Source organism: Mastigoproctus giganteus, chromosome 1 (assembly GCF_048544385.1).
Source record: "Mastigoproctus giganteus isolate SK-2022 chromosome 1, ASM4854438v1, whole genome shotgun sequence".
In the NCBI taxonomy this organism is placed as follows: Eukaryota; Metazoa; Arthropoda; class Arachnida; order Uropygi; family Thelyphonidae; genus Mastigoproctus; species Mastigoproctus giganteus.
This window is the reverse complement of record NC_143575.1, coordinates 272059489-272080580: the sequence shown is the minus strand read 5'-3', so window position 1 is coordinate 272080580 and position 21092 is coordinate 272059489. Positions and strand designations below refer to the sequence as shown.

General features: G+C 37.0%; 1 protein-coding gene across 3 annotated transcripts in view; it reads right to left on the bottom strand.

Annotated features, from left to right (window-relative positions):
- The window catches only part of ctrip (E3 ubiquitin-protein ligase ctrip), an 894611-nt gene that overhangs the window by 699525 nt on the left and 173994 nt on the right, over positions 1–21092 (bottom strand). For all 3 annotated transcript variants that reach the window (XM_090377644.1, XM_090377653.1, XM_090377662.1), the window contains exon 6: positions 15002–15192. In XM_090377644.1, the coding sequence (XP_090233770.1) occupies positions 15002–15192 (191 nt within the window). The remainder of the gene's footprint in view (positions 1–15001; positions 15193–21092) is intronic.

Sequence of the window (21092 nt, the reverse complement as noted above, 5' to 3'; positions counted from 1 at the left end):
AAAAATCCATATGCCCTGCATATAGATAAAAAGGTATATCCAAATCTATATCCTAAATTAAATCTTACAAAGTTTGCAAGCTTGAGAGTTATACCAATAAACAGAATTATTTAAATAGAGTGGGTTGAGGGGGGAGATGTGAGTTACAATGACTACAAAGTGAGATCCTGTTATGGTCTTAATTTATAATTAGACATAAAATATGTAGTAAAAATAGGCAAAATATGTATGCAAATCTGCAATAAAATAAACAAAATTATACACAAATGCTACTATATTCCAATAACAATTTTACATCTATTACCAGTTTATCACAATTAAATTGTTTAAATTTTTTTTTTTTTCCGAATAACCTTAACAATAAATCAAACCTTTATTACATACAGCAAACAAAAATATATTTTCAATGTGGCCATTGCAACTCTGGCATTTATCCAAAATCATTTTTAAAGGCAGAGGAATTTTTTGCATTGTCAGTAGTCATGGCCAAACTTAAAAAATGCAAGCCTTTGAAACCGAGAAAATCATAAACAAAATATCTATATTTCTTAAAATATGAAATGCAGTTGTTTTTGAAAAATTAACTTTATTCTTATTATCTCCCATGTCTCCAAAGATGGTTTAAATTTCTACCTGAACTTTCACTGCTCTTCAACTTCAACTGCACTGTTCAACAAGAATCACCACACTTTTCAGGTTCAGCTATAGAATTAATCTAATGCAAACAAAAAAATTCCGGATGAACAGCAAATGTGTTCAAAATGTGTTTAAGGAATCAGAGAGAACCTGCCTAGCGGCATACCAACAGCTACAGTATCCACAAAAAGGCAACTTTTTATAGAATCAAATGTTTTGGCATAAAACATAACTATGCATAAAGGTCATGCATATAACTATGTTCCCTACCTCATTAAAATAGGGATTTGTGGAAAAGGATGGCCAGATCATATCTCTGTAAATAGCCATGCACGTAGGAGCTTTTACTACTAACAAAAATGTAGACTTTTTCACCATGAGTCGATTCTTGTTTTGCCATAATAATTGCAAAGAACTATTAAATATTAGCATTAGCATTAGTAGAGGAATTTGGTGCAAGAAAGCAAGCTTATGTAGCATCAGCCAAAAAAAAAAAAAAAAAACCACTTCCACTTCACCCCTCTGTTCGTTCGAAATACCTGTAGAGCTGAGCTTTAAACTTATTTAGGCTATCAACTTCCATGACAAGGGATGGAAGTCTGTTCGCCCAACCAACAAACCAACCCACCCGCTGGCTAAAGGCAAATTTCTGCATGTTTATCCTACATCTGTCTTTCCTCAATTTGAATTTATGCCCTCTCGGGTGATTATTCTGAGCAAGAGGAAGAATCCCATCAGCACTGAGCATGCTCAAACCATTCAAGTCTTTATGCACCTCTATCATATAACCTCGCTGGTGCCTAGTCTCCAGACACTGTAATTTGCAAAACTTAAGCCTTTCTTCGTAAGAGCACCCCTTTGTTCCCTTCACTAATCTTCTTGCTCTTCTCTGTACTCGTTCCAACAACTCCACATCCTTCTTGAAATAAGGCCTCCAGACCTGTATACAGTACTCTAGGAGTGGCCTGACCTTTGACTTATACAAGAGAATAATCACCTCCTTATCCCTGCTAGAAAAATTCCTATATATCATTGACAATACACCATGAGCTACTCTTGCTGCCCATCTGCACTGCTCAGAGAACTTCATATCTGCCTGCACAACCACCCCCAGGTCCCTTTCATTCTCTACCACTGTCAGTGTAGTACCACAGAGTTGATATGTTGCTCTGGGGTTGCTGTTTCCCATATGTAGTACTTTACATTTGTCAATGTTAAACTTCATTTGCCACCTCTCAGCCCATCTGCTCAAACTTTCCAGATCTTGTTGCAGCAGCATACTGTCAGAAGTGTCCTTGACAACCCTGCCAACCTTCGTATCGTCTGAAAACTTGGCTCAATATCATTTATAAATACAGAAAACAATAATGGACCCAACACTGAACCCTGAGGGACTCCACTAATAACATTAGTCCACGATGAGCAGTGTCCATTGATTACCACTCTTTGTCTTCTCCCCCTCGACCACTCCTTTATCCATAGCAGCAATTTGCCTCCAATTTCTGCAGCAGTCTTCCATGTGCAACAGTATCAAAAGCCTTTCTAAGATCCAAGTATATAATATCAACGTTATTTCCTGCATCCAGTTCTTTTGTGACTGCATCATAGTATCCAATCAAATTTGTCAGGCAAGACTTCCCCTTAACAAAACCACGCTGTGTCCGAGCTATAACTGAAGTCTTGTCTAGATGATCCTGCAGTGCTTCTTTAAACAGTGCCTCCATTAATTTTCCAGGAACAGAAGTTAAACTCACAGGTCTATAATTATTTGTGTCAGCCTTTGATCCTCCTTTGCGAATGGGGGTCACATTTGCACATCTCCAGTCTGTGGGTACCTCCCCTGAGTCCAAGGAAGCTCTCATAATTAAGGCTAAGGGTTTGCTTACTTCCTTTGCTGCCTCCTTTAACATAACTGGATATATCCCATCCACCCCAGGTGCCTTTCTTGTGTTTATTTCAACAATTTCTCCTCCACTTTACTCTCAGTTATTACAAGATTCTCTAGCTTACTGCCATAGTTGAATACACCTCTGGCATTCCCCTCGCTGAATAACTCCTCATGTGTGAATATCGATGCAAAATATTCATTTAGTTTGTTAGCTACCTGAGCAGGATCATCAACAGTTGAACCATCGATATCAAGTGGACCAATCTGATTCATCCTCTTCCTTCTAGAGTTTACACAAGTAAAGAACTCTTTGCTGTTTTTCTTTGCATCTCTTGCCAAAGATTTCTCGTAATCTGCCTTCGCCTGCCTAACCTCTTTTGTAACTTGGTTACAGATCTAATTGTATTTATTATAGGCTTCTGTGTTACGTATTAATTTGTATGTATCCCATGCATTTTTCTTCTCTGCCATATGTCTTATTAGTTCATCTGACATCCATTTAGGCCTAAGCCTTGAACAACATTTCTTAGTTGGTACGTAAAGTCTAGTAGCTTCCAAGATAAGTCCTTTGAATGCTTCCCATTTTGAATTTGCTGTTGGTAACATTATCAGTTGGTCCCACTGTATAGAATTTAAATACTGTCTCAGTCCATCGTAGTCGCCTTTACGAAAGCAATAACCCTTCCCTTTACCCCTAATGGTAGTTACCTCTTAGAGTAAATCCCACTTCAGCACACTGTGATCACTGCCACCTAGTGATTCATTTATCTGCAGATTCTTAATGCATGAAGAATCACTACTGATAATCAAATCAAGAATATTACTCCCTCTAGTTGCCTCCCGAACATGCTGATGTAGAAAACAATCATCCAATAAATCCACAAAAGCCTTGCTAGTGTGTGAGTGACCAGCCCCCAAATTCCAGTCAATATCTTGGAAATTAAAATCCATCATTATAAGACTCTCTGATTTACTGGCCCACTTTATTTCCCTGTACAGTTTCTTATTATACTCATCAGAGTCATTAGGCCTATAGCACACTCCTACTCTCAATTTTGATCTCCTAATGCTTATGTCATACCAAACTGACTCAACACTGCACTGTCCAGCGATGTCGAATGGCTTCACTTCCTTGGATTTTATGTGTTTCTTAACTAATAGCATAACCCCTCCTCCCTTCCTATCCTGTCTATCCTTTCTGTAGACGTTGTACTCCTCAAATTCCAGTTCTGCATCCCTTATATCTGTGTGACACCACGTCTCTGATATCCCAACAATATCTGCCTTTGTGTTTTGAGCAATACTTCAAATTCATCAAGTTTATTAACCAAACTCGTAGCATTGGTGTACAGTAATACCCCGAAGTTACGCGATAGGTGGGTCCGACGAAAATCGCGTAAGTCGAATTCGCGTAAGTCGGGGTACAACTTTGCATATAAATACATATAAATTTTGCTTAATTGGGACCAAGGACTAACAAAAACACTAGTTTACAAGAAAAATATTAATAAAATTGCAGTTCTTTATACATATTAATACAAAATATGTATTAAAAAAACAAATGACTTACGTAAAAAAGTTATTTCGATGTCGATGGCTTCATAAAATCTAACAAATTCGTCTGACGACACAGCGCCTTCTTTTTTTCACGCAGAATTTCTTCGTAGCAAGCTAATAATTTTTTTATTCCTTGCTTTGTAGCTATAACGCGTTCTTCGTTGGAGTCTATGTTTTCTAAAATTTTTAAGCCCTTTTCAATTGAGCTAAGTTTTCAATTCAAGTTTGCAATTGCCATATGCTTTTCGCCGTTGCCTCATTTACGCCTGTAGCACGTGCAATATCACATGGTCTTTCATTTCGCTCAAAGCGTTTCACAATTTCATATTTTTTTCTCTATTGACAGAGGCGGACTGGCCATAAGCCTTACCGGGGAAACCCCTGTGCGCCAGTGTGATTTTGGCCATAAACCATAGTATGAGGCCACTATAAATTTTCCCGGGTAAGAATTTTTGATCCAGTCCGCCTCTGTTTATCGATAATTGCTTTTCTTTTTCTCTCTGAATCTGCAGTGTCTTCACCAGGACGCTTCCTTTTCACACCTTTTAATTAAGTATTTTACTCATTTTTAGGGAATAAAGCACAATTACAAAACGAGGAGGCACGCTTGATACACATAAACAAAGCTGCGCGCATGTAGCAACTGAATAAACAACACCATAAAAGCAGAGATACACTATTAACACCTCACATTTCTAGGGGTTACTACCATAAAACAATAAAAATCCAGTTGCGTTTCTGCTAGTGAAATCTGTTATAAACTGGTAGAAACTCGATCTAATTGCATTTGCGATTATAGCGATAGCTGGAATTGTGTTGGTTTTTACGTTATTATGGTGAAATGTGTTTCCCCTTCACTGATACAAAAAACATAAAAGCAGCAAGTTGAATTTTGTTCATCTTTCGCTCTCATTCTCCGCCGTTGCACCGTATATCGATAACATATGAAAAACGACCTTGAAGATAGTGGGCGGCAGCGTTGCCAAACGAAAAAATCAAGAACCGCGTAACTCCGAGTTCGCGTAAGTCGGGGTAGCGTAAGTCGGGGTATTACTGTACATGCAAATATACATGCACCTGTTCCTATTATTTGCTATCCTAACACAACCCACGTGTTAACTTGTACTGCAATGACTCCCAGCAGTCTCTGAAATATCCTGCATCTTGTTTTGCAGGCTTCTGCTCATTCCAATAGAAGCAGTGCAAGAATCTCTTTCACCTCTGCCAGTGGCTACTGTTAATCTATTCGTCTTTGTCTCCCCCCAAGTTAGCAGTTTTCCGTCCCACCTAACACTACCTCGACAGCATCAGCAAATATTCTTGCACCCTTTCAATTTAAGTGTATCCCATCCCTGTAGAAGCAGTCTCTCCTGTTAACAAGTTCAGACCAGGCTGAAAAAAATTCTACCCCTTGAGCCTTGCACAATCTTTCCAGGGCCGAATTAATCGACAAGACTCTCATCATATACTCCCTCCTATCTTTTTTTTTTTTTTTTTTTTTTGATTTGGTAGTTGTTGGCGCATCGGCTTCTGTGGCCATATTGCACCTCCAAAGGTTTTTGCAGTACAGTGATCCAAGCCCGAGGCGGGAATCGAACCCGCGACCTTTGGGTTGCCGGGCAGGTACTTACCCACTCGGCTAGCCCGGTCGGCTCCCTCCTATCGCGTCAGGGCAGAAGTGCAGACACTTTCAAATTCAACCCTAATTCACGGCTTTTTTTAAACAGTGACCTGTACTTGTTGAGTAGCTCTGCCAGTCTCCTACTCTTGATATCATTAGTGCCAACGTGTACAACTATATGACCTTTTGTGCCCTTAAAAGATGATATCCTCTCTACAACGTCATCAACCTTTGCCCCTGGCAGACATGCCCTGGTCCTGTTCCACCTATCCTTTTTATAAAGCATGTGAATGTGCAGCATAGTATGTGTATTAGCAGTATGGCATTAAGGATACTGCTCTACATGGACTAATGTTATCAGTGGCCCTCAGGGTTCGGTGTTAGGCCCATTGTTGTTTTGTATATTTATAAATAATACTGATGAAGGTTTATCAAGCTTAATGTCAAAGTTTGTAGATGATACAAAGGTTAGCAGGGTTGTTAATGACAGTAATGGCAGTGTGCTACTGCAACAGGATCTAGAAAAGTTGGGTAGATGGGCTGAGAAGTTGCAACTGAAGTTTAACATTGACAAACGCAAAGTACTGAATATGGGTAGCAGTAACCCCAGAGAAATGTACCAACTGGATGGTGTTACACTCAGGGTAGTGGAGAATGAAAGAGACCTGGCGGTAATTGTGCAGTAAGATATGAAGTTTTCTGAGCAGTGCAGACAGGCTGCCAGAGTAGGTCATGGGGTGTGTCAATGATATACAGGAATTTTGTGAGCAGGGATAAGGAGATGATTATCCCCTTGTATAAGGCAATGGTCAGGCCACACCTTGAGTACTACATACAGGTCTGAGAGCCTCATTTTAGGAGGAATGTAGGGTTTCTAGAACGAGTACAGAGAATGACAACAAGACTGGTGAGGGGAACAAAGAGGTGCTCTTACGAAGAAAGGCTCAAGTTCTGCAAATTGCAGATTCTGGAGACTAGGCACCCGCGAGGTGATCTGATTGAGGTGTATAATGCCTTGAATGGATTCAGCAGGCTCAATGCTGATGGGATTCTTACTCTTGCTCAGATTACAAATCTGAAGGGGAATAGATTCAAACTGAGGAAAGACAGTTGAAGTATAAGATGTGCGGAAATTTGCCTTTAGCCAGTGGGTAGTGTAGTTGATTGCTGGACAAACTTCCATCTATTGTTGTGAAAGTTGATAGCTTGAATAAATTCAAGGCAGAACTACACAAACATTTGGAATGAATGGATCAGTGAAATGGAAGGGTTTTTTTTTTTTTTTTTTTGGCTGATGCTGTATAAGCTTGCTTTTTTGCATCGATATGCCTCTGCTAATGATAAATGTGAAGCATTTCACATTTTAAAGAATCTTTCAAGCAACCAAATATGGAATAAAGGTTGCTACGTCTAATTTCTTACACACCAAATGGGAAATATAATGGACATAAACATCTATCATTTCATTGAGGCACATCCAGATCCACTTTTCTCCAATTTCAAATAGCATTAAGATTCTTCCTCAAAGTAGTCAGTCACCCGGAATGTTTCGATTTATGCAATATTTTTTCAATAATAGTTGGAAAATTGGATAGCTTAACTTATTGAAGAGAGGAATATTTAAGCTTGTGCAGCAAGATAGAGATCTTTTTAAAAAGCCACTGATCTGACAATTTATCTCACATAATGTATATTTTCACATGTTAGCCAAACTGGAAATTTTTTTTTTTCACAAACACAAAAGAACAATACTGCCATTCAGAGGGAAATCTTTTTCTGATTGGCAACCTGCGATTCCATAAGTTTAGTAATAATATAGTTCATTTTTGGCATTTTTAAATAAAATGGTCCAACTGCCTAATCAAAACATTCCAGGTGACTACTTTGAGGAAGAATTATCTTAATGCTATTTGAAATTGGAGAAAAGTGGATCTGGATGTGCCTCAACGAAACGATAGATGTTTATGTCCATTATATTTCCCATTTGACGTGTAAGAAATTAGATGTAGAACCTTTCTTCCATATTTAGTTGATGAAAGATTCTATAAAATGTGAAATGCTTCACAGTTAGCATTAAACCTTCCCATTTCACTGATCCATTCATTCCAAATGTTTGTTTAGTTCTGCCTATTCCATAAATTTTATACAGCAAAAGAACTTATGTATGATTCATGTACAAAGAATGCACTTTCATCCAATGTCACTGATGGCGTGAGAATTAAAGAAAATTGTCATCACATTTTATCATCCTAATATTATTGTAATATTGTGATGTTTCCAATGATTTGAAATCATGCTTCTGAGTTTATTCTAAAAAACTGATCACATGAAAGAAAATATGCAGTGTTGTAACATTTGTGCTATATGTATTTATTTTGAAGACTAAATGCACATGGCATACGTTATGGGTTGAGATTAACTATATAATATTGGTGTAAATACACCATAGTTTAACCATAAATTAACAATGCCATTATACTACTTAAGTAGTTAAATTTATGCTTCAAAATATTATCATTATCTTCACTATTTGGCATCTCTCATATTGTGGAATTAACTTTGCAACTGTGATGGCATGTCTGCATTATCAGGGTACCTGCCCGCCCACCAATGAGTGAGCCAACAAACTCCGAAACGCATCTGGGTGGTGGTGCCCACTGAGAATAAATAACAGTGGTCTCCTCTACTAGAGAAGCATTATTTATCCAAAGTAGTACAATACCTGGTATCTCTTTGTGTAGGTATCCACTATAAGCCACAATATGAGATATAATCAAACAATGCCGTTACACTACTTATGTAGTTAAATTTATGGGTAAACTATGGTGTTTATACACCAATATTATATATGTATTTATATACACTAATGATTAAAAAATAGTCACAATACGCTTTTGCCACACGAGTAAATATTTGCCATGTGAATAAGTAAGATAACAGTTTCACTACAGTGGGATGGCATCAGATCTCAACAAAAGAATGAGAAACCATTAGTAATTAATAAATTACTTAATAATAAGTAATTAACCTGTGATTTTTTAGTATTAGTAACGGCCTCATGGTGCAAGAAAGCCTATGGCTTATGCTGCACCAGCCAAAAAAATAATAAATAAATAAATAACTAAATAATAATTAATAAAAAAAAAAACTAACCCTATCATCCTATGCGCTTCCCTTACCCAAAAGTACTATCCAGATGACCTTTGAATTTCCCCGAACTGTCGGCCTCTACCACCCATGAAGGCAACTTATTCCAGTAATTTATAACTCGCTGGCTAAAATAAAACTTCCAGCAGTCCAATCTAAACATTTCCCCCCGTAACTTGAATTTATGTCCCCTAGTTCTAGCATCATTTATAATCTTGAAAATTTTGTCCTCATTCATTTTACTGATGCCTCTCAGAGCCTTAAACACCTCAATCAAATCTCCTCTAAGGTGTCTAGTTTCCAAACTCTGCAACCCACATATTCGAAGTCTTTCTTCATAAGGATGCCCTTTTGCCGATCTCACCAGGCGAGTTACCCTTCTTTGGATCCTTTCAAGAAGCTCGATGTCTTTCTTTAATTGCGGTCTCCATAATTGAACACAGTATTCCAAGTGTGGTCTAACATAAGCCTTATATAATGGGATTATCACGTCCCTATCTCTACTTGCAAAAGTTCGATAGATCATCGATAGGACACCATGGGCCTTCCTTGCAACCTGTTTACAATGCTCAGAGAATTTCATGTCTGACCGTATCGTAACACCCAAGTCCCTTTTCTCTAGTACTGGGTTTAGTTGAACTCCACCAAGTGAATAAGTTTTTTTGGGATTACTGTTTCCCAGGTGTAATACCTTACACTTTGTTGAATTAAAGCATAGCTGCCATTTTTCTGACCATTCCTGAAGTCTATCTAGGTCTCTCTGAAGAAGCTCAGCTTGACAGTGATCATTAACTACTCTACCAATTTTAACATCATCTGCAAATTTAGACATCACGCCTTCTATCCCTTCATCAATGTCGTTTATGAAAATTAAAAACAACAGTGGTCCTAATACTGATCCTTGGGGAACCTCACTTCTTACATCAACCCAATCTGAGAAATAGCCATTTATCACAACCCTCTGCCTCCTGCCCTGAAGCCATCCTGCTATCCATCTAAGGATTTTCCCAGTGATTCCAACCTGTTCCAGCTTATAAAGCAACTGCTCATGTGGGACTGAGTCAAAAGCTTTGCTGAAATTTAAATAAACAATGTCGAAATTATTCCCTAAATCCAGCTCGTGAGTGACCCTTTCGAAATAGCGAACCAGATTTGTTAAACATGATTTTCCCTTTACAAAACCATGCTGAGTATCCTTGAGAATTTCAATTCGATCCAAATGATCCTGAATTCCACCCTTGATCATTGCCTCCATGATTTTCCCTACTACTACTGAAGTCAGACTGACATGTCGATAATTTCCCACTTCACTCTTAGAGCCACCCTTATGTATGGGAGATATATTTGCACTTTTCCAATCCAAGGGAATCTCCCCAGAGTCTAGTGATGCTCGCATAATTAGCCTCAATGGTTCAATGCACTTGCTTGCCGCCTCCCTTCAGATTATAGGGTATATTCCATCAACTCCAGGAGCCTTACTGGTCTGTAGGCTCGAAAATTTTTTCATTAAATAATCTTGCGAAATTTCAATATCATTAATTACATATTTTTTAACTTCACTCCCACATTTTTTCCATGGTTCTTTCCCAAACTCAGGAACACTGTTCATTACTCTGTTTATTTAAACAATCCTCTATTCTTTTGTTTTTACAAGAAGTATATGTGATGTCCTGAACAGCTAGAATGACCAATTCTATTCAAGAAACCCACCACAAACATCACTGATAACAGAATAAGTAATTATAACTGTCGCAGACCTCTATATGCTAAAAAAACATTAATTAAAAAACAAATATCCAGTTATACAAATAATAATTTTTGTTTGTGCTTATAGATGGTAGAAATGTTGAGGAGGGTTAACATGTTCAACCCTGTCTATCTATCTTCCTCCCACGTTCCCCCCACTCTCTTTCCATAATAGAAAAACAATTGTAGTGCAAGGATGTGTTAGATTTCTCTACATATCTATTGCATATTGCTTGCTCAATGCTGTACTATTAAAATGTTTATAGCAGAAGTAAAGGAAGTGGTTAAATCACCCTGAAGATTTCTACTATGTGCATGGCCAGTTTACAACAAAAACTGAGCAAAACAAAAGAAACAATATCAATATTTTTGTCATGCAGAAGAAATAACAGTCAATATAAATGTTGTTAACACCACACCACAGGAACAGCTAAAAGCATACCTTTAATTTTCCCAGTTAGCCACATTCTCAGATTTGTAGTACAGTCAATAAAGTACATATGTATGAGGGCTATTCAATAAAAAATAATCACATTTTTTTTTTCCCCCACAATGGACCTTTATTAATCATCCATAATTTAATGATAAAATGCACTTACTTCAACATTTCTGCCATTCTTCAAAAAAAAAAAGGTGGAAGCCATTTTTGGCATGCATTTGAAAATTACCTTCCGTCTTTACAACTTGTTTTGATGACTGCAAATGTTTTCCTCACAATTCCTACATTCTTTAACTTTGGAAATAAAATTTTAAAAAATTGCGGGATGCAAGGCAGGGCTGTATGGTGAACGAGGAACACATTTGACATTGATGCTGGCTAAATACTTGATGACAATAAGAGCAATGAGAGGCCTTGTATTGTCATGATGCAGCATCCACCCTGCATGTGGTTGTGGTCATTTGCGATGAATGCGATCCACAAAGTGTGCAGTAAAGTTCTGTAATAAGGTCCCGTAACAGTTGTATGACGTGGCACATGCTGGTAAACCATTCCATAAATGTCAAAAAAAAAAAAAAAAAAAAAAAAAAGGACCACAATCTTCCATTCAAAATTTAAACCTTTGCTTTTTTTCAGTGTTGCAGATGACAGACTTCTAACCGGAGCTTTGTTGCTTACTCTCTGGATGAAAATATTGAAGCCATGTCCCATCTGCCATTATCACCTTGTGCAGAACTCACGATCTTCAGTACACATCTGTTTCAGCTCCTGACAAACCTCCATACAAATCTGCTGTTCCTCAGTTGTGAGTAATCTTGAAACCCAGCATGCACAAATGGTCATATGCAAATGGTCATGGAGAATACCAAGCATGCTTCCTACCAATATTCTCAACATCTCTGCCAGTTGCCTTACTTACTGACGGCCTACTCTCACAATTACAGAAACAGTGATTATTGTTTCTGTGGTGACAGTAGTGGTTGGAGCTCCAGGGCCACATTTTTGTGATTGAATCATGTGCATCTTTAAACAGTCTAAACCACCTATGAGCTGTGCTATATGAAAGTTTACATTCACCATAAGCCTCTTTTAATATTAGATATGCTTCAGCTGATGTTTTAATTGAGACAGAAACAAAATCTGAGAGCACCATACTGTTCCTTGTGTGTCATGTAGGCAAAACCGAAAGCAGGCACAAACTTAACCAACCACCAAGGTCACACCTACACATGCAAGTCAACTGTGCTGTTGCTATGTGAAGCAGTTTGGTTTGGTCTTAAATCTGTAGCTCAGCTAGAAATGACAAGTAGTGTGGTTGTTCATTAAAAATTATGATCATTCTTTATTGAATGAACAGATCATTCTTTTCTGCACAATGGAATGCATTTCCATTGTGCAGAAAAACTGCTGTGCTCAATGCTGAGTTCAATTCAAAAGACCACTAACATAGGGGCTCTCATCTGGTGAGTATGGGCTTGGCACACCCAGGGTCCTGAGCTGGATATCATCATACTTCTCTTTCTTGGTGATTCCCCTCTCTCTCTCTCTCTCTCTCTGGGTACTTCAGAAATTTTTTTTTTTTTGTCTGGTGCAGCATAAGCCTCTGGCTTCCTTGCACCATATGGCTAATAATAATATCTTTACAGAAACACATACTGTCTTCCATAATGAAATATTTTAAGAAGTAACCTAGCAGTTAATAAAACACAATTTGCTTTATTAACTGCCACAAATCTGAGGATGTGGGTAACTTAATAAAGCAAGGAGTTTGTGATTTAAACTTATCTAAAGGGCAAACAGAACTACTTGGTTCTAAGTTACAAGAGTAGAAATTACTTGAAGCAGGAACTAAAATTACAGTATATTGAAAACATCACATAAAGTGTCTAAATTTTTCATTATGGATAATGGTATGTGTTTCTGTAAAGATATTAGTGACCTTATTCACTAATATCTTTACTTTACATTGAACACAATCCTAATGAGTGTATATTTATTGATGCCTCAAAATTAAGTTTAGCTTCATAATGGAAATGCATTCTCATCATTTCTTCTACTTCATGATGATGTCTTAAAAGAAACATGAAAGTATGTCCAAGCTCCTGGGTGCAATAAAGTACAATGCGTGTGCCTAGAATATCTGTGGTGAACTTAAGATATTTGAATTACTCCCTGGTCTACAAGGGATATTTTGAAAAACACTGTTATATTCTATGTTTGTGGAACAGATGTGCAATAGAAAAACATTGTATTGTGCAGCAGTTGGAAAAAGAAGGAGGAATTTTTACCAGGAAGAATATAAAATACATTCCAGTGGTTGAATCAAAAAAAAAAAAAAAAAAAAAAAAGTTCTTCTTCCAACTTTGCACATAAAAACTTCAATTAATGAAGAACTTTAAGGCTATGGGATAAAGAAGGAAGTGGATTCTGCTACTTAAGTGGAATGTTTCCCAATGTAACAGAGGCAAAACTGAAAGAAGAAATTTTCACTGGGCCTGAAAATAAAGGAATTCCTCAAAGATGATGTATTTCAAACAAAACTACAGAAAGCTGAACTATCAGCTTGACAATCTTTTAAAGCAGTTTTGTATGGATTTCTCGGAAATAGGAAAGAAAATAATTTTGAATTCTAGTGCCAACTCTACTGCAGTTTTATAAAGATATGGGCTGCCAAAATTTTTTTTCTTTATTCCCAGCTAAGTTTTTTCCTCAAAATTTGGGAGATGTAAGTGATGAGCAAGAAGAGTGATTTCATCAGTACATATCCATGATGGAAAATAAATACCAAAGAGACACCGCGCCATGATGAGAGATTATTGCTGGTTTCTTAAAAGAAAGCACAATGGTCTATAAGAAAAACTGAGTGGCATTCTATGTTTGTACATTATATGCTTGATTAAAGTATTTTAAAATGAATAAGACTCATTTTTAAGATAGCATATGAATCATATTAGGTGGTAGATGACTTTCATCAACCGGTGAAATACCATCACTTTGCTTATTGGAGGCTTGAAGTGGCGAAACCCATGTTTAGTCTCTAGAGCAAAGTTTCCGAAATCCCCCTCCCCCCATACTTCTACTTCAACCCATGCACGGTACTAAGTACTATAGGTTTTGATACCTTTCGTGTTTGGGGTTTTCATATAAAAAAAAAAAAAGATTAAATCACTAAAATTTCACTATACTTTTCAATGTAGATGTGACAGACATTCTAGTATATTTGGAATCAGCAAATCAATTTCTTTTAGAATCTGCAACTTTTGTTCCAGAGGTACCAAAAAAAAAAAAGTTGGTCAGTGTTGTTAAGTAATCAAAAAAAAAAAAAAAAAAAAAAAAGGGGGGGGGGGGCAGCAGATCTGGTTTGCTATGCTTCTAGACAATCATTTTCAGATTTAAAGAGTGAATACTATATTGTGTAATATATTCTTAATAATAAATATATATTGTAAATAAACATTTTATTTACATGAAATGCCATGTTAAAATCCCAATAACCCAAATACCCACCCCCCTTTCACAAACACACACAATGCAGCTGAAGGGGTGTGTGTTGCTCTTTCTTCTGTTGTTCTTGATTATCATTAGCATTAGCATCACTTGCTTGATTATCACTAAATAGTTCTTGATTATCTCTCGGCCTAGTTATATCTCTTGATTATCTGAGCCCTCGGCATGACTAGCCGCTTCATGGCATTATCTTAGTTGCTCATCAAAATTTGCAAATGTCAATAACAGCACCAAGCATCAATAAATAATGGCAGTAACTATTAATGAATAAGAACAAAGTATTCAGCTATGAGGTCACACTTCAAGCATTAACTCAAAAAAAAAATTTTTAAATGATGAAAATTAATCATTCACTTTACTATTCCCTATAACTTAGAACACCCTTGTAAGTGTCAAGTGATAATACCAATTCAAAATTATGTGACAATAAAATCATAATATTTTATTTAGATACACTTACCTGGGATACTGGATACAGCACCCTCATGTCCCGTAGAGTTTTCACCTATGAATGAACCAGATGTACCTTCTTGTCCAGTATCCACTCCAGACATAACACTTCTGCCCCTTGCTTGCTGCCGGCTTGTTCCCCCGCCCACTGCACTTGAACCCGGTGTAGGAAGCTTAGTCACTCGGGAGGAACGCCGACTACTGAAATAATTTGGTGTTTTTAATTTGGAGAACAAATTATTTACTTGGCATGGTGTATAACAAGAATTCAGATTTTTTTGTATTAATAATAAAGCAACTAAACTGAACTGTGTTTTTTTTTTTTTTTATTATTATTATTATACAACTATAAGGAATTAAGTTTAACCCTATTACAATAATGTTAATTCATTTTCATTGCAGCTTATAGCGATATTAATTTTGTGCAAAAACAGGTGTGTGTACTTTGTGTGCCATCCAGTATTTTGAGAATAAAGAGCAGAAATGATAAAATCATGCATTTTGAAATGTCATCCATTTTTTAAAAAATAAAGGATAAAATTAAAACTGCCAACAAAGTTACATGAGTAGGAATGCAGTGTACTCTGTACACCCAATATGGAGAAATCTGATTTTTTTTTTTTTTTTTAAGGCTGTGCTTTTGCAAAGCTAAAAAAAAAAAGAAAAAAAACACTGATACAGACTGGTCAAACCTCTAGTGAAAGAATGCTAAAATTAGCATCACTATATTGTTTTTTTTTTTTGTTTTGTTTTTTTACCTTTTCTTCCCAGTACTTTATACACTGGCATGGCTACTGTAAGGATAATTTAAGGGCAAATTACTGCTACAGATAAAGGGATGGTTAACTGATAGGGAAGAGAGACAAAAGTAGCTATTAATAGCCAATGTGATGAGCGTGCTACCATATGGATCAGTCTTGGGCCCTTTACTGTGTTCAATATATATTAATGACAAGATACAGGTATTCCAATAAGATCTAAGTCTGCTGATGATACAAAAGTGGACACAGTGGTTAATGAGAGCGATCAGGGTTTATCTCGATCCTGAAGCCACTTCAAGATCTACATAAACTAAGCAGATATGCTGAAGAACAGCAATGAGATGTAACAGAGATAAATGCAAGAAACTGTATATGGGTAGAAATTAATTCCAGAATTACATTTGGGTAGCACCAAACTCATGGCAATTGATAAAGAAAAAAGAACTTGGGTAATTATACAGTCCAACATAATATTCTCTGAGTGAAAACAGGCTGCTAGAGTCCATAGGGTTCTGTAATGTTATGCAGGAACTAAGAGGTAATTATACCATTGGCAATGGTTAAGACACAGGTTTCCAGACCAAAACTGTATGTAATACACTTTTGGTCTGGAAACCTCTTTTTAGGAAGGACACTGAATGGCGCACGGAAGAAAATATGCCCAGGGCATGTAAAAGGCTTTGAAGGATTTGAAAAAGATTAATCTTATGAAGAGGTTACAGATAAGGTTGTAAAGGTTGCAGAGCTACTTCAGTTGGAGGTTGATACCAAAGACGTGGAGGAGTTAATAGAGGAAGAGAAGGAATTATCTAACAAAGAACTTATTGACTTGCAGGCAGTGATAGTGAAAGAAGAAAATGCTGACAAAGCTCAAGATGAGCCAATGGCATTTTGTGAAATTGCATCGGCAATGGTGAGGTTTGAGAAGATGGATCCTGACAGCAAACGATTCTTAAAAGTTCACAGAGGGGTGAATGATATGCTTGCTTGCTACAAAGAAATCTACAATGAAAAGAAAAAAGCCACCGTCCAGTCATCCATTAATATGTTCTTTCATAAGGTTGAGTGGCTGACCTCTTCTAAATCTCGACAGCCCTCAACCACTGCAGCGGCGTATTTATCAGCTGAAAACAGATTCTGGCAACAATGCTCGAGAGGTAAAACTTACTGATGTTATGCCTGTCTCCTCTCTTTTTTTGTAATTCTATAATTTTGGAATTTTTTAAATTGCAGGCTTTTGTAATTTTTCCTGCACATGAGATAAAATACTGAATAAATACAATAAATAATTCTATTCATATGTTTATTGAACATTTCTTTTTTGATTCAATCAATTCACAATTCAGCGAGCACAGATGCAAGTGCTGCACAAGCATTGGAGGAATTCCAACTTACATAAAATCCAACTTACGTAGAGTTCCGTAAAACGCAACCCTTACATAATTCGGGGAGTGGCTGTACTATACTTACTTCTATCAAATCAGAACATCCTTTATGAATTAGCTAGCAAGCAATATAACTCAAAAAGAAAAAATAAATTAAAAGCATAAAAGGTTTGTTGTAACGTGATATTTTTATAAAAGATTTATGTAAATTCAAAATGAAAAGCATAAATTCAAGAAATCATGCTATAATAGTCACTGAAAAACCATCTGACTCCAAACACAACCATAAAATTATTGAACTTCTTTATCATTAAATAAATAAATTAAGTACACTAATTAGCTCATGTATTTTTTTGGCCAATTAAGTACTGAACCTTAAAGTGAAATTTACACATTTGCTGCCTTTTGTATTTGCAAGTGTCCTGTATGTGTGATTTTTAGTAAATGGATTTCATTTGTGAAGAATCATAACTCCAAGTAACACTGGCATGTTGTTTGTAGCATTCTAACATCAACATATGCACTTGAACGAGATTCAGAATCCACATCACTTGAAGAGAATTCTATTTCAGTATCAGATGACATAATATAAAGAGCTCATTAAATATTATTAGCTTCAACTCACTGTTCATCCCTGTTCCTTTCTAAAATCTTAAAGCTGCAGATCCGTTATAACAACCCTTTAGGATAAAATTTTATAGGGAAAACACTACACAAAATTTTATCAGTAGACACTCACACTAAGCATTAGCATTAGTAGAGGCATTTGATGCAAGAAAGCAAGCTTATGCAGCATCAGCCAAAAAAAAAATTAAAAATAAATAAAAAAATAATAAATAAATAAATAAAAAATAACCACTTCCACATCACCCCTCTGTTCGTTCGAAATACCTGTCCAGCTGAGCCTTAAACTTATTTAGACTATCAATCTCCACGACAAGGGATGGAGGTTTATTCCACCAACCAACCACCCGCTGGCTAAAGGCAAATTTCCTCACATCTATCCTACATCTGTCTTTTCTCAATTTGGATTTATGCCCTCTCAGGTGATTATTCTGAGCAAGAGGAAAAATCCCATCAGCATTGAGCATGCTCAAACCATTCAAGGCTTTATACACCTCTATCAGATCACCTCGCCGGTGCCTAGTCTCCAGACACTGTAATTTGCAAAACTTAAGTACATCCTTCTTGAAATGAGGCCTCCAGACCTGTATACAGTACTCTAGGTGTGGCCTGACCATTGCCTTATACAAGGGAATAATCACCTCCTTATCCCTGCTAAAAAAATTGCTGTATATCATTGACAAGACACCATGAGCTACTCTTACAGCCCGTCTGCACTGCTCAGAAAACTTCATATCTGCCTGCACAATTACCCCCAGGTCCCTTTCATTCTCTACCACTCTCAGTGTAATACCACAGAGTTGATACGTTGCTCTGGGGTTGCTGTTTCCCATATGTAGTACTTTACATTTGTCAACGTTAAACTTCATTTGCCACCTCGAAGCCCATCTGCTCAACCTTTCCAGATCCTGTTGCAGTAGCATAGTGTCAGCAGTGTCCTTGACAACCCTGCCAACCTTCGTATCGTCGGCAAACTTGGACATTAAGCTTGATATACCATCACTGATATCATTTATAAATACAGAAAAGGATGATATCAGATTTGTTTTTCAAAAACTAAAGAATTAAAATTCAGATAGCATAAACTTCAAAAAAAATTTTCCTTTTTCTTCTTGTGTAAAATACTAAACTAGATAAAATAACTTCAACATGAGCAAAGAACACATGAAACTGTAAAATTGCTCAGTTGTCTTTCTTTTTACAATGTTCATTTAATGACAGCAATTGAATGGACACATATCTGCAATGAGACACACCCTGCAGTTTGTTTGGCTGTGTCTCAATGCAGTTGTTAATTATTATTCAAAATGGCATGACTTAGTATTATTTATCATTTATGAGTTACATTATCTATTTAATGTAAATCATAAATGATATCACTAAATAGACACACTATCTGTTTAGTAATATCTCACATCTTTCACACAACACACACTAAATTTCTTTACAATAATATTTATCCCTCTTGCATTACTGATATCTTTTGAGTTTCAAAAAGCTGGAGATGAAGTCAAGTAGTTGACTGATTTAAAGGAAATAAATTGGTCAACTACTGAGTGCCTGGCACTCAGGATGAAGGGTCCGTAGTCGTCAATGGTCGTTAGTGTAGTATCTCAAATAGAGAGCTTTATGGTAACTGAAAAAAATGTTTCTAGTAGTAGTGGCATATGATGCAAGAAAGCAAGCGTATGAGCTTATGCAGCATCAGCCAAAAAAAAAAAAAAAAAAAAAAAAATCAAACCATTCCCTCCAAATGCCTGTCCAGTTCCTCCTTAAGTTTGTTCCAGAAATTAACCACCCGCTGGCTAAAGGCAAATTTCCGCACAACTGTCTTTTCTTAATTTGAATTCATGCCCAGTTAGGTTCGTAATCTAAACAAGTGGAAGGATCCCATCAGAATTGAGCGTGCTCAACCCGTTCAAGGCCTTATACACCTCAATCAGATCACCGCACAGCCACTACAATTTGCAGAACTTAAGCCTCTCTTGGAAGAGGATCCCTTCATTCTCCTCACCAATCTTGTTGCCCTTCTCTGTACAAGTTCAAGTAAATCTACATCCTTCCTAAAATGAGGCCTCCAGACCTGTACGCAGTACTCAAGGCATGGCCTGACCATTGCCTTATACAGAGGGACAATCACCTCCTTCTCCCTGCTAGCAAAATTGCTATATATCATTGACAAAACCCATTGACCTGCCATGGCGGCCTGTCTACATTGCTCAGAAAACTTCATATCTGACTGCACAATTACTCCCAGGTATTTTTCATTTTCTACCACCTTAAGTGTAGTACCATACAGTTGGTACGTTTCTCTGGGGTTACTTCTACCCATATGCAGTACTTTGCATTTGTCAAGGTTAAACTTCAGTTGCCACTTCTTAACCCATCTGCCCAAATTATCTAGATCCTGTTGCAGTAGCACACTGCCATTACTGTCATTAACAACCCTGCCAACCTTTGTATCATCTGCAAACTTCGGCACCAAGCCTGATATACTTTCATCAATATCATTGATAAATATACAAAACAACAGAGGACCCAACACCGAAGCCTGTGGGATTCCACTAATATAACATTAGTCCACAAAGAGTAGTACCCATTAATTACCACCCTCTGTCTTCTCCCATTCAACCATCCTTTTATCCACTGTAGCAACTTACCCTTAATACCATTCTGTTCCAATTTGTACAAAAGTCTTCCATGCGCAAAAGTGTCAAAAGCTTTCCTGAAATCCAAATGTATGATATCAAAATTATTTTTTGCATCCAGTTCCTTTGTAACCACATCATAATATCCTATCAAATTTGTCAGACAAGACTTTCCCTTAACAAACCCATGCTGCATCTGAATTATTGCTGCAGTCTTGTCTAGATGATCCTGCAATGCATCTTTAACCAGTAACTCCATTATTTTTCAAGGAACAGAAGTTAAACTAACTGGTCTGTAATTACTCATGTCATCCTTCGATCCCCCTTTGTGAATTGGGGATACATTTGCACATCTCCAGTCCGTGGGGAATTCCCCTGAGTCCAAGGATGCTCTCATAATTATGGCTAAGGGTTTGCTTAGTTGCTTTGCCGCTTCCTTTAATATAACTGGATTGATGCCATCCACCCCAGGTGCCTTTCTTATGTTTAACTTCGACAATTTCTCCTCCACTTTGCTCTCAGTTACTACAAAATCATTAGGTACCCTGCTACATTTGATAACCTGCCATTTTCAAACCTTAACTCCTCATGTGTAAATGTAGATGCAAAATACTCATTCAGTTTGTTTCTTTGCTATCTGAGCAGGATCATCAACAGTGAAACCATCGATATCAAGTGGACCA